Source organism: Sinohyriopsis cumingii, chromosome 18 (genome assembly GCF_028554795.1).
Source record: "Sinohyriopsis cumingii isolate HCF-2022 chromosome 18, ASM2855479v2, whole genome shotgun sequence".
Lineage (NCBI taxonomy): Eukaryota > Metazoa > Mollusca > Bivalvia > Unionida > Unionidae > Sinohyriopsis > Sinohyriopsis cumingii.
Window position 1 is genome coordinate 73,278,627 of NC_142978.1, and position 15,378 is coordinate 73,294,004.

The 15,378-nt window shown below is 33.9% G+C and overlaps 2 protein-coding genes across 8 annotated transcripts in view; both read right to left on the reverse strand.

The window, feature by feature from the left end:
* LOC149776973 (protein hobbit-like) overlaps window positions 1–15,378 on the reverse strand; it is a 210,728-nt gene that overhangs the window by 144,158 nt on the left and 51,192 nt on the right. For all 7 annotated transcript variants that reach the window (XM_089941697.1, XM_089941696.1, XM_089941695.1 and 4 more), the window contains exons 19-22: window positions 7,755–7,863; window positions 5,229–5,373; window positions 3,195–3,306; window positions 8–96 (exon numbers count right to left, since the gene is read on the reverse strand). In XM_089941697.1, the coding sequence (XP_089797823.1) occupies window positions 8–96; window positions 3,195–3,306; window positions 5,229–5,373; window positions 7,755–7,863 (455 nt within the window). The remainder of the gene's footprint in view (window positions 1–7; window positions 97–3,194; window positions 3,307–5,228; window positions 5,374–7,754; window positions 7,864–15,378) is intronic.
* LOC149776974 (uncharacterized) lies at window positions 11,012–13,658 on the reverse strand. The gene is made up of 3 exons (XM_089941701.1): window positions 13,429–13,658; window positions 13,038–13,096; window positions 11,012–12,214 (listed from the first exon to the last, which is right to left on the reverse strand). Exons 1-3 carry the CDS (start codon window positions 13,629–13,631, stop codon window positions 11,961–11,963), a joined length of 516 nt encoding a protein of 171 aa, XP_089797827.1. The 5' UTR covers window positions 13,632–13,658; the 3' UTR covers window positions 11,012–11,960.

Below are 15,378 nucleotides of genomic sequence, written 5' to 3' on the forward strand. Positions count from 1 at the left end.
TGCTTACCAAGCTCTGTTTGTGGCAAGCTCTATTGTCTTGAAATGTTTTCTCTCCATCTTCAATTCACTGTCAGGAAGAGTTCCAGTCATAATGCCCTAAACACATTGTACAGAAGAATATTAATTATTACAACTGATGTCCTCTTGAAACCATGAGAAATTCTGTTTATTAATAATTCAATATTAGACCAAAGCACTGCCATTAATGTTGGGATACGATATGAGTGGATAGAAAGATCATGACATAACTCATACCAACATGCATATCTTGTTCTAAATTCTACATATACAGTCAAACCTGTCCTAATGGTCACCTGTGTTCTGCATTCAAATGGTCACAATGGCCATTTTAATTTCCCTGACATATTTTATATATAAATGCCCTGTATTTAATGGACACATGCCTTCTGCACACAGCAGCCAGGAGTTTCCTAACCAAATGATGGTTTCAACATGCTTTAAATGGTCTCTGAAGCGTATCAGCAGTGACTGCTCCAAGTATGAAAATTCAACAATTCTTTTGTTTGATGAGCAAGACATTTTTAGATAAAGACAAATCATGTGAATCAATGTTTAAGTGTTTCATATCTCATTTACATTTAATGTACTCCATTCATACTATCAGTCAAACTCCATGGTGTCAACAAGTCAGCTTCCAAAGCAAGGTGGTTTTACTTATTACAGGAGAGGATCAAAGCAGTTCATTTGCTGGAGGGCAGGAAAAGTAATTGTGTTATCACAGCAGAAATGTAAGTCACCTTTTGTGCCAGTGTGACAAGTATAGTTAGATATCTTCACCTATTTATCTAGAATTAAAGCTATCTGAATAAAACTGTTCATTTTTTAAAAAGAAATATGAGTTACATCCCTTTTCAAAAAGGTTAGGAGTAATTCAGTATTCAAAACATGTCTGAGCGATCTTGAAAATAATTTTGTTGTATAGTGCGCATAAAACAATCTTGATAATGTTATAATAATAATAATAATAATAATAATATAATGATATTCAATGAATGGCTTTGGTTCAAAAATCAACTTTAAAAGGTAAACCCATGTACAAATGACATATGTTTGCTATTTACCATGAGTGACACTATTGACACTTTGACTGTACTTTAAAGACAGGTACTGCCATAATAATATCTACATGATGCTGTATGACAAGGAAGATACATTGCACATTACTCTAAAAAATTAACCCAATTAATGCATACATGCAGAAAATGGGTTACTGTCTACGACATGCTTTATATCACCTATTATATGACTTGCTTGATTTACAGTCACTGCAGCTGAACAGAAGTAACTTGGGCAATGTATGCAACATTTATGTATCAGGCTTGTCTCAGTTTGAAATGCAAGCTACAAGGGAAACCATGGCAGCCTATTTAGCATAATCCAAGGGAGTGGGTTTGATACCCACCCGAAAAAACCCAGCCTGGGTTAACTGTTTGGGTGTGTCTTTGGGAAAGGCACTTAGCTCCAGTTTCCATGGCATATTAACATGTTTAAAGTGTTGCTAAAATTGCAAAGACACAAGAGGACAGATACTATATCAAATTACTAGAAAGGAAACAATATTTAATTACTGAAGTGTTCCACATGCAGGAGATAATGATCACAGATAATGAATACATTGAAGATAGCACTAAGCATCATTAATCTTTTGGGGATAAATTATGGAAAAGTAGTGATGGATGTCAATTTTTGGCTAATACTTCATTCTAAATATTTTTAATAAATAAAATATTCCATATTGGGGAATGAAATATGCAAAAATACCATTGAAATTCTAGGTACATTATTTTATGCTATTTCTATGGCTCCAGTATAAATTTTCTAGAAATGCAGAATATATTCATTAAGGGCAGACTTAAGTATGGAATTAATGTAAAAAGCTTAGTCACACTGAAGTTGTATTAGTAATAGTAGTAGTAATTTAGAATTGCTTTTTTTAGTGTATCATGCCTTCTGTGTACAGAGCTTTTTGCTTTATTTACAGCTTAAAAGGAAATGCTGCAATAATAATGTATATGAAGTTTTGATTTTGTTATTTTTTTATATCAGACATTACTGTATCACATATAACTTTTCTTTCCTCCTTCTTGTTTTGCATTTTCAGTAATCTGTCATTAATGCATGGATAATCATATTTATATATGCATTAGGTAACCATGCATTAACATCACTAATCTGTCATTAATGCATGGATAATCATATTTATAAATGCATTAGGGAACCATGTATTAACATCACTAATCTGTCATTAATGCATGGATAATCATATTTATAAATGCATTAGGGAACCATGTATTAACATCACTAATCTGTCATTAATGTATGGATAATCATATTTATAAATGCATTAGGGAACCATGAATTAACATCAATAATCTGTCATGAATGTATGGATAATCATATTTATATATGCATTAGGGAACCATGAATTAACATCACTAATCTGTCATGAATGTATGGATAATCATATTTATATATACATTAGGGAACCATGCATTAACATCACTAATCTGTCATTAATGTATAGATAATCATATTTATAAATGCATTAGGGAACCATGTATTGACATCACTAATCTGTCATTAATGTATGGATAATCACATTTATATATGCATTAGGGAACCATGCATTAACATCACTAATCTGTCATTAATGTATGGATACTATTTATATATGCATTAGGAAACCATGCATTAACATCATAAGCCTGATACAACTACATGAAACAGTTCCAGTCTTCATTCTAAGATTATTAAGCTGTCAGATTCAAAGGGAAAGTGAGCTATTCATATTACATGGACAAACAAAGCATGGTAATTGGTTTTATGTGGTTCAAATAAATATACCATGTGTAGATGCTTATAAGTCGAGTCAAGTCAAAATGCCAACAACAAAGATCCCCATCTGCTGTTGCATAATGTGCCTGCAGATTAAGGTCTATGTTGTTTGTTTTACTGATGACTCCTAACAAACTGCATGGACCCAGATCTGCTGGTACATTATGCAACAGCAGATCTGAGTCTCTGCAATCTGCAGTTGGATTCGTTTTATATATGAGTATATATGGTACACGTGAAATGCAAACAAAACATGGCACGCTTACTTTTCCCCACTATCTAGATACAAAAAAATGTTTAAGATCTAAAAATGTATCAATATCCCATAGTTTCCTCACCTCAAAAGTAAAGATCCTATGTTGATCACAGTCAATGTCAAGCTTATCTATTTCCAAAAGAACAACTGTAGGACTCCAGGTCATGAGGAAGCTTGCAGCTCTAAGTGTCACTCTGACAAGGAAATGTAAATGAGCATGACAAACATAGAAAAATAAATAGTTTGAGGTTAAATGATGAACTGTCCATCTTGGGTGGATAATTAGCAATGTACAGTTACCTCAAAACAAGATAAAATTATATACTGTGTTGCAACAAGATATTAGACATAACATGTATAATATTGAAAATATGATACATGTTTATGAAATGATGAATCAGTGACATACAAGGGTTGATGAAAATTAACCAACACTGTAAATAAAGTACTTTCACTGTTTGCAATAATTTTAGTTGTCTTTTCAAAGAAACTTCCTTCCAACTTAATGCACTTCTCCCATCTTGTGATCCATGTCATGCATAAATGCAAACAGCCTGTCACATGAAGGCATCTGTAGAAACCTGATCATTGCAACACTTAATTCCTCAATTGGTGGCATAATGGTTTTCCTGTAACAAATCAATCCCTTTTGTAAAAATAACAGAAGTAACAAGGAACTAAATATGGGCTGTATGGTTGGTGACTTTGAGCTTCAGTGCCAAGTTTTTGTAAGGTTTGTATTACAAACTTAAAGGGCCCCCAGGTGGTCTGAAGTGCTCACCTTTACTGATCTTCACTGACATCTCACCTCTGTCAATGTGGGTTAAAATCTTTAGTGTGGCATGTGCAGTTATGTGAGAAAGCTTGCCCATAGCTTCCCATGGGTAAGTGGTACTTACCAGGTTTTTCACATGTTTTTCCTTGAGTTATTCTGGCTGCTATACATAGTGTACCATGCACTGAAAAATGGCATAAAAACCAAAAACAAGAATAACAACAAACTTGCATTTGATTCAGGGGTGTTATTCTGATGAAAAATGAAACCATACTTCAGTTGATCAAAATCCTCACATAAATTATAACTGAATAATGTGGCACAGTAATGTCCATTCACTGTGTTCTCTGGAACCATGTCATTACAAATATTTTCTTGTGGGTTGAAGAACTTAAATCACATACCTTTCCAGTAGATTTGGAAAGACATACTTTTATTAGTGATAGAAACATTGTGTTTCATTGAGCTGCTTTATTTTTTACTACGTATTTATTATAGTGTATCCAAGTTTCATCTCATGCAATGAGGTTATTTAAGAAACTAAAGCCTTCTGATCTGTACCTGTATAAACATTTCCTGCAGATCTTTACCTATAAAGCCATTTGCACTTTATCAAGCTATCTTGGCAAAACTACTGCATTCCTAATGTCTTGGTCAGAATTTCCTCTCCATTTTTATATGAAATATCAAAACTATTTGCTACCTCTTAGAAAGTAACATGTCTGTCTTTCTTCACATATAACATATATTTCCACAGAATTTACTATTTCTTTTGAAACCAATGTTCTTCGCCTATTGTTTCATATACCATTTATAGTAGTCTCCCAACCATCACTTAAATGTTTCATCCATCTTAGACTCCAGATATTACAAGTGCTTTAGATCCATTAACAGTGTCCCATGCAGCCTTTATCTGTGTAATTTCTAATCGCTCTCTTTTTGAAAATGGACTCAATTTCCATACTGCATCTACATCTAGAAAAAGACGACATTGGTAAACCTGTGATGTCATTAACTCAAAAATGGTATCATGCCTCAAAATGAGTCATCATCCATTACAGACAGGCAAATTTTTATGACACTGGGTTTCTTTATTTAGAAGATATTGCATTTGCTATAGAACTGTTTGATCAACCCTTGTATGTTCCAAACAGATAACACAACAGACTGCTCATGTAAATTACAATTCTATTTTCTTATCATAATTCATATAAAAGAATAACAAATGCTAGATTTTAATGTAGTCCAAAGAATAAAAATACCTGATTAGCATGGTCTGATATAATGGGACCATACCTGAATTTTAAGAACAAAACTGCATTCCTACTCATGAACTTCTACCTGTGTTGTGAAGATAGGTGGAGTGTCAAAGAGATTGGTGTCCCCACAATGAGGTTTACAGATATGGAAATGGATCCCTCCTTTCTGACAGGTTTGGATGTTGTCAGTGGTTGTAATGCTGGGTCTGTGCTGACACTGTCTTTGACTAAAACAGACAAAGGTTATTTTCCTGTCAGTTTCATGAATTTGCTGGTGGCTTTTATACTTATGCTGGTGAGTTTTATTGGATACTATTCCAAGGCATGAGCAGTAAAATGTGTATATTTCAAGATTTAAGAAAAAAAAGAGATTAATGCAACTTAGATTGAATGCAGCAAATATCATATGAGGTATGAGTTAATTCAAATCAGAAAATTCACCCCCAGTTTACAATAAGAAAGTGCCTGTACATGCAGTTGAGCAACAAATTAAACACACTGCAGACAAAGGTATGATAAAAGAATTTATCACATGGCTACTGTGTTATTTATGTTAACATATTCATATCATAATTTTTATTTATCACATAGTTGGTAGACTTTGCCTATAGTGTGTGAAGTTTAATATTTTTGATATTATAACATGTGAACATATCACTTTATGTGATTCTGCTTTGTCCAAATAAGCCCATGAAATTATTGTGCAGTATTCTCAATACTGATTTGGCTGCAATTTTTCGAATCGACTCACAAGAGCAAATGGGGTAAAAATGGTCTCGTCTGTTTCAATATGGGTAATTTACCCACACAGGGGTTTGTTATGTCATGCATAACATATCATAACATGAAAAATGGCATAAAACAACAAGAGAAAAACAATAACAACAAGCAAAACTACAGGTATTGCTTGTGTGGTGTAGGGATTGAGGAAGGCCCAGTACCCGTAATTTTATACTCTTTATGCCAGTGTCTAGAAATGTAGCACTCTCAGCTTCTTTACTACTTGTATTATAAATTGTTTCCATGTTACATAAGAACTGTTGAATGCAAAAAAGCCCATGTATAAGGTTCATGTACACAACATGCTTGACAAGTAAACCAAGTTTAGTGGAAATATTTTGAATGGGTTTGTTAAGTGATAGACAGTGAGAGACACTGTATTTTCATTAACTGTGGAATGATGGAGTAACATCTCCTGACCTTTTGGCCTTCACTGACCATCCCTCTGCTCCAAGTTCATAAGCCAACCCCGTGCACATGTAAAACCCGAGAACTAAGTGCAGTAGGCCTGCAAACGTCACGAATTACTTTTATATATTTTTTTAAAGCTGAACGCATGTACAATTTCATACCCTTTCATTTTCCAGCTAATAAAGCGGACATTATTTACTGGTCAACTGGTTGCGTCTAATAACACCACCAAGCCCAGCAAAAATGCTGGCGGCTTTTTTTTACTGGATCAGTAATAAGTAACATTCCGATGATGTTTATTTTTGGCATAACACTTTAAGTACCTGGTGATATTGTTAAATTTCAGAAGCTACGCCATGATCGTATTATATTAAAATTGATATGCAAACTCTTCCCCCAAAATGATAATAAACGTTTAACACCCTATTTCAGGAACCACGCCACGATCATATTATATTGGAATCCATACGCGATCTCCTCTCCATAATTATACTAATTTATTTATACACTATTTCATGTACTTGGAAATTATTATTTTTTTCATGTGCGAATATACAAAATTTCGGGAGCCACGCCACAACTGCGTTATGTCCAAATTCGCGTTAAATCAGGGCGCGTTATAGCGGGGTTCCACTGTAGCTTAAATGGTTTCACAGTTTTGCCCCAGAAACTAAAGTGTGGATAACGAATGGGTGGCTGGATGGAAAGACAAACATAAAAAAAATGATACTAAAACTGAGGAACTTTAAATAGTAAAAAAAGAAGCACAACTACACCATTGGTTAAATGTGAACCAAATTTGACACAGATATCTTGAGGTTTTGGAGTTAGGCTCCAGAAACAAATGTGTGAATACTGGATGGATGCAAACACAGCTGAAAATGTTACAAATACTGAAACTGGAGAACTGAGAAAAGCAAAATATTTGGACTATTAGCCCAATATATGAACCATGCTTCACAGAGACATGATTTTGGGCTTGTGCCATGGACACAAAGTGTGGAAAATGGATGAATGGATGAAAAGAAAAAAAAAAGAAAATTTAAACTGAAGAATTGGAAATAGCAAAAGGCATATCTGGAATTTAGTAGTTCAATGTATGTAGCAAGTTTCATAGCTATATCATAACTGGTTTGAGAATTATGTTAAAAGCTAAAATGTTTCAGGACAGACAGACAGATGGACATGGCTATAGTTATATCCACCCATATTACATATTAAGGGTACAAAAAGGAAGGTTCTGTGAACACTGTTTCTCATGTGAACTGCTCCATACTGGATCCTACCTGTAAATAAATCTCAGAAACATTTACAATTAATCTTAATGTAGATGCTGCAGTCACTGCATCTGCAGTCAGAAAAAAAAAACGATAAATCTGCATATCTGCTAATGCAAGTTCGACAAAAAATAATGTACCTAGTTTGCTGGTGAGCTGTTTAAGATCTTGAAGTATCTGTATTACACACATGTGATGTGCTGTTGTCCACTCACAGGATACCTCTTTTACCACCTGTACATTGGCTTCCTACAAGAAAGAACCAACCTAACATTAGAAAAATCTATACATCTACTGTCTTTTCTGTGATAACCTTTCCTAAAATGAGTTCTACTAATTCCATAATGCAGTCCTAATGGAATCTTAACAACAGCATTATTTCTGTATTCTCTTTATAAGTATACAATTTTTTAAGTAAAATAATTTTCAAAAATAATGCCAACATTTTCTTGTTCAAGAAATCAATTTTTGGAGTAAAGTATGTTCTTCAAAAATACTTGCTTGATCATACTACCTTAGGAGAACAACTACTACTTTGCAAATCTAGCCCTCTCAAGCTAAAGGTTTAGCTATGAAAACTATTAGTTTTCTGCCCACATAGGTGGGAATCAGTTAATTGATATCCCTCTAAGATATAAAGTCTGGCACCAAATCCTGTTTATATTTCAGGTATTACTATTGGGGTGGAATATACACTCTGTCTGTAGGCTGTGACTGTGGGTATGTTGGAAGGGTATATCTGTATTATGATTAGGTAAGTATTATTGAAGAAACATATTTTACTCCTAACGTTTGTTTCTTCTTCAAAGATGTTAGCCAGTCATAATACTTTAGGAGACTAGGTCAGAGGTGGAGGGAGTTATATCCTCTTAGCCCAGAGAAGGACCATCTCCAGTCCTCTAAGATATGTGAGGCTGCAACTAACTCCTTGATATAGCCTGACTAAGCAATAACTCCATATCCCTAGATACAGCTATTGGGAAATAATTTTCCCAGCAGTGTGAGCTGTAGTGCCACATTGACAAGAAGCTGCCAAATGACCTTGGATGGTAGCCGGTTGTTCTTGTGCTGTTATTGGTCCCACCAGGTCTAAATTAAATGATGTGTAATTTATACAGTCACTGATCGAAGAATACAAGAGGTCAAGAACACATCATTGAATACACATACTAGTGACAAAATGGTGCCAAGATGTATAACATACAATGAAGTTGTTGCTCTAATAAAGTTATAACTCAGACAGAAAAGAGCAAGAAATAGTTTAAAATATAGATGTAGCATACTACATTTACATAAAAAACTCCTATAACTCATACAGCATGCATAGATCCAAAATGACTAGATAAGCCCCGCCCTGTTAGAGCTGTTGCTGCAAACCCTAAGCTTTCCATTAAAATGGCTGAATCATTGCAGAATATAGGCACCATGTCAGATTCTCTCTTATGTATCCCCGATAACATTTCACTTAAATACCTTCCTGATTAAGAGAAACTTTCCAGTAAAGTGTTGCAGAAGGGTTTGAACTACTTTAAGCAAGGATATTAATTTGAGATCGAAGTTTTGAAGTTAGAAAATAAGATTTGCATAGAAGCGAGATGCAGCGATCTATGAAGAACCAGCCTCTGCACCATCTACACATTGAAATTACGAGGAAAAGTGTGAAGATACATACTGTTCATGCAAAGCGGGGTAAGATTTAATGTTTTGTATTTTTTTATGAACTATTTTTAATATCTGAACTGTTTAATACCCTGAAGTAATGGCAACTGTTAAGTCATACAGGTCATGTTGGCATTCAGTACCGACTATTTAAGTAATGTGTTTTATTTTTTACAATTTGATTGCACATACTTTAAAATGGCAAGTATTCACTTTATTTGGATCCAAATACATCCATATTCCTTTAGAAAGTCATTATATACACACTGTTCGAGAAGTACATTCAGCAAAAACAAATGTTAAATTATGTAAATGGATATATTTGGATGAGGTCAACCAAAAGGTTTTAGCATGCTGTAATCTCACAATGAAAGCTGCAGCTGTTGAAAATAAAAATCATATTATCATGTCAGCTGTTGATTTCACCCTAGGTCCTTTTCTCTTGAATCAATTTAGCACCCGGCCACCTTTGTAAATGTCCACAGTGATCAATAATTTTAGTCTAGGGTCATCCATATATGACATCATATAATTTGGGTGTTTTTTTTTGTACCCCACACCCAGCCTAATCATAAAAACTCATCCCACTTGTATGACATCACAACACTTTGACACCCCCAACCAATAAAAATTGTCAAAATTAAAATTGGTTTGAAATCCCTTTGCATTAGAAAAACAATACAACACTGCATTCTGAATTATTTCTCTGGTAGATGGCATTGGTGTTGGTTTTGTGACATCACATTTTTTAAATACCCCAACCCCCATCATCCTACTTGTTTGATCCCCCTTGGTGTACAGTGTCATATATGGATGACCTCTGGAAGCTTTTTGATGACATTTAAGGTGCAAAGCCTTCATTAGTTGGGATTGAATAGACTTTGCATAAACTATATTACTATTCATTTTTAGAAAAATTAATAATTATTTTCAGATAAGTAAATTCAGATGAGTAAATTCACTTGCATGACCATCCTGACATACAGTATACTAGAAAACTAAGCTCACATATGTTAAGAATCTCAGGCAGCAAAACTAAAGACAAACCAAAAACACAGTACCTGACATGTTTTATTTTTATTGATGTTACTGGGAGGATTTACTAATTGCAGTTATCAAAATTGTAACTATGACACATGTTGTTTATAAACCTAATTAATAATGTATAAACACTTACTCTGGCATTTCACAGAGCGGTGTAAGCAGTATGTTTAAGATATATGCACAGATAACATTTATTTGACTAATTAATATGTATGATATCTGAAAAATGTATTGTTGCAGGGTCAGTGGGCATTGCTCTTATGTAGTGGGGCTAATTAAGTCCCTACAGGGTTTCAAACTACTGTACATAACTACACCACTGTTCGTGACCAGTTGAGCTACACAAGCATACCTCAACAATCGAAAATAAAACCAGTGCAACTTAACCATGTCATGGTTGCTAGACTGACAGAGAGTAGGAAAAGAAAGCCAGTGTTTTGCCAAACAGATATAAACAAAAAGTATGAATCTAAAATACAAATTATTTACTAATAGAAATACTTGTTTAAAATCTTATTGTAGATGGAACATAGAGTTAACTATTTCTTACTTCCAGATTAAAATAAACACAACAAACAATAAAGCTTTAATACTTTGTTTTTATTCATCATGCTGATGTAACATACTTGAATTGATATGTAATAGAAAAATGTACAATGTCATCAAATAGAACATGTAATAAGGACATGTCTCATCTCTCTAGTCTGAAGGGAACACCCCTAGTGTGCAGAAATGTACCAAACATTCCAAAAGAATCAAGACATGCAGATCGGGTCAATATTATCGTATGAGGTTCTATCCAATCATAGTGTTCATCCTTAAATATGTCTTAAAAAAGTGTTAGAAGACAACACACTGTCCATATTTTGTTGGCCTTTTGAAACAAAGATGTAGGAATATAGTGTGATAAAAGTTTGTACATTTTAACTTTACATATGAGACATTCTATATGTACCCTATATTTAGCAATTTTGTTTGTCAAAAGTGTCTCAGAAGATGTCATCTGCCTACTTGCCGATGCAAATGGTGGAATGTTTATTTTCAAACCAAGTTCATTTATTTCTTTTGCAATGTTAAAACCTTTGTCTACTATAATGGCATCTCCTTCTTTAATATAACCCATTGATTTTAATGTTTTAAGTATATCATAAAAACCAGATTGTTCTGTGATAGATTTATCCGAAACTGATCCTGTAAATAATTCTGAAACATACACTACTTAACCATTAGGATCACAACCTATCAACCCCTCTAGAGTTGTTGTAGTTTTATAATCCTTATATAACTATCTCTGCAGGCAAAGTGCACTTGGAATTTGAGTTTTAACTTCAGTTCCATCTATAATAATAATGGTGGTGGGAACATCTTTCCTTTATTCAGATGGCACACTTTTATTATAGTATCTCTATGTGGCCAAATTGAAAGCTGGCCAAGTTTTAAATACAAAAGATCAAGCTATGTGTTAAACACAACACTAGCTGACTGTGCTGAGAGTCCAAACCATGTGGCCAAATCTTTTAAACCAAAACCATGCCTAAGCCTACATATTGTTAAAAACAGTCCATCTTCCTGGCTAAGGCTTTTTGTATCCCTTCGTCCTGGTCCATATTTGACTGGAACTCTATAGGGGCTAGAAAGGCCAATTAAGCTAAAAATCTTATGTATGTGATTCCTGTATAGTATTTAAATAAATTTTTCAGTGTGTTTTCTTTACACTTCACAATTGCTACACTCAATGTTTGTTTCTTGGCAATTATTTTCTTCAGATGCTGAATTTCTTCATCTTTTGATGACACTTTAAGTTGAAGCTCTTGTATCTCTCTTGAACTATTTGACAATTTGAGCCTTAGATCCTGATTCTCAGCTGCAACTGCTAACATATCCATTGCTGATATCCCTGAAAAAAATAAGAAAATAATTATTTTCTTCTTTTCAGTCAAAGTACCTGAGAGCAACTACACAAATAACTCAGGACTGTGGTAATACATCTGTGACAAGGGCTTCTCCAGTGTGTTTACCAAGTGAGTTCAAACCACTCAATGAGACCACAAAGTGTATAAATCCATGTAACAATGAGGTACAGACAAGAAATCAGGCCTTATTGGATCACTGGTTTCTTGAGAGAAAAATCAGACTTATAGCATCTAATTTTGGAAAAGTAATATCAATGAAATCTAAACCCAGTGAAAAACTTATTAAAAGTTTATTTTCAAGAAATGATGTGAAGGCCAAAGCTCTTGAATATGGTAAAAGACAAAAGAAAACTGCTAAAGAAAAGTATCTTGAATTGTATCCTTCTAAGCATTTCCATGAGTGTGGCTTTGTGGTTAATAATGACTTTTCATTTTGGGAGCCTCGCCTGATGGGAAACAATGTCACAATAGATTATGTGGAATTGTGGAAATTAAATGTCCCTTCTCTGCTAGAAAAATGACCATTGAAAAAGCGTGCAATGATATACCAGATTTCTATTTACAGAAGGACAAGCATGTATCATTAAAGAAAACATACAGTTACTATGCAAAGATTCAAGGCCAACTTATGGTTACAAGTTGTGAACTTTGTGAAGTGATTGTGTATTCAAATGAGGATATGTATGTGGAAAGAACTAAACCAGACATTCCATTTATGACTTCAACGTTACAAAAGTTAACTGAATTTTACAGAGATTTTGCAATTCCATATATGCAATATTCAGAATAAGTGATTAAAATACTTACATGGGTTTTCAGTCTGTGAAGACACCCCTGACTCACTATTCATATATGGACTTGTCAATCTGTAAGAAATAAATACTTATGCACAATGATGTTAGTCAACAAGTCATTTTCATGTTTGTTTATATATATATATATATATATATATATATATATATATATATATATATATATATATATATATATATATATATATATATATATATTAATTGATTGTGAATCATAAGCAATATAACTGAAACACTTTTCAAACAGTATCAGTTCATTAACTTGTTAGCTTTGCATATTTACTTTAAGATTAATATCTGAATTCATTCTGAAATTAAACTTGTTACATTTCATATGTAAAAGATCATTAAAGCTAGACATATTCTGTGAGTTACTAGGCCCTTACGTAGTTGTGTTTTCTTCCAAATGCAGGCAATTGCGTTTATGTTGACTGGTTTCATTTTGTTGTGAAGAAGCTCTATTCACTTGAAGTTTTCTTGCTGGTATAGTACGTGAACCATCAGCTTGAATGGGGTCTGGGTAATTCTCAGTTGGTCCATTTCCTCCAATAAAGTGCTGAAAAATATGTATGTTTACAAAACAATGCATTATATGACAATCAAAAAGCAAATTAAATCTGACATTTTATAATAATATCAGCAAAGAAACATTTTATATCTATATTTTAATTTAGATGTATGGACAATGTAGTCTGAAATAAAGAATTCCTATTGATGACCTAGTCATAACATAAATATATGCTCCATTATAGATGCACTGACAATAACCTGATGTATTAACCTGTTTTTAATTCCTTCAATACAAGATAAACATATCAAGAGGGCTGGTATGGGATAAATGTATACTTATAATTAAAGCACTAATATTGCAGGGTGACCTGGATGCCTGAGTGATCAAAGGCTTTCACCTTTACTAGACACTGCCATCTCACCTAAGTCCACATAGGTTCCAATCTTAGGCTCGGGTCAATGTGGGTATGTGAAAAAGCTTCTTATTAGCTTCCCATGAGTCTATGGTTCTTCCCAGGTTTTTCATCCACCAGATAAACCTGGCCGCCATGTATAGCCTATGACGTACTGAAAAAATGTGGTTAACCCATAATAACATCAACAACAATTGCATAAACCAGCATTACGAAATGCATGATAGATATTTTTTTAATTAAAATTACTTTCTACAATACTATATGTACTTATTTACCATAAAGAAATCTAAACTGAATTACCTTTGAGCAAACGGCCTTGTGTTGGTTTATTCTGATGATATTAAGCTGTTCATGCCGTCGACCACACACTCTGATCCATTGTTCCACCTTTTCCTAATCACGTTTTGGAGTCAGAAAACATATAAAATGGCCTCCTTCCAACCTTTCCGGATATCTCTCATCTGCATTGCATGTTCCCCATGCACATCGAAGCACCACTTTGTCAATATATCACAAAAATCATGAAAGTCTATAATGCAGCTGTATTCTCACCACATATATGTTTGTGGGTAAAAGATAGCGGATGTTACCGTAGCACTGGACACTCTTATCCGATTGGTCAATATTTGTGGATTTGATTGACAGGTCAGATCTATGCATTGAGACAAGACTTGATATAAAATTTTGGCAAGGTCTCTAAACAGCATGCTACCTAACGTGAGCAGAAAATGTAACTTGAGTAAATATGGCATTTGGCAGTGATCCCTATATCAAAAAGCATGATCACTCAGTCTCCCTTCCAGCTACGACAACTTTAAGATTTCATAGCTAAAATTTTAGTCTGGGAGAACAAATTAGGTCTTGTACTCCTAAGGTATTATACTGGATAACATATTTAAAGAAAATTGGCATTATTTTCTTCTAGCACCATGAATACTTTGTTACAACAACTTAAAAATAGGGGCACCTCATGTTACCTATTCCCTGTCAGTGACAACAATGAATACTTTGTTACAACAACTTACAAATAGGGACACCTCATGTTACCTATTCCTTGTCAGTGACAACAATGAATACTTTGTTACAACAACTTACAAATAGGGACACCTCATGTTACCTATTCCTTGTCAGTGACAACAATGAATACTTTGTTACAACAACTTATAAATAGGGACACCTCATGTTACCTATTCCTTGTCAGTGACAAAAATGAATACTTTGTTACAACAACTTACAAATAGGGGCACCTCATGTTACCTATTCCATGTCAGTGACAACAATGAATACTTTAACAATAAGTTATTAAGTTTAATTTGTACTGAGCTTCCCATGTTTCCCCTTTTACAACCAGTCTGATGCCCACATGCCAACTGAAGACTGCTGCACAGATTTCATTTCTTATTATCATAA

Coding starts and splice junctions, on each gene's coding strand:
- LOC149776974 (XM_089941701.1), bottom strand. CDS start 13,631: ATGCATTGTTTTGTAAACATACATATTTTTCAGCACTTTATTGGAGGA. Junction 13,097..13,428: donor TTGGAAGAAAACACAACTAC/GTAAGGGCCTAG, acceptor TATTTCTTACAG/ATTGACAAGTCCATATATGA. Junction 12,215..13,037: donor TTCACAGACTGAAAACCCAT/GTAAGTATTTTA, acceptor TATTTTTTTCAG/GGATATCAGCAATGGATATG.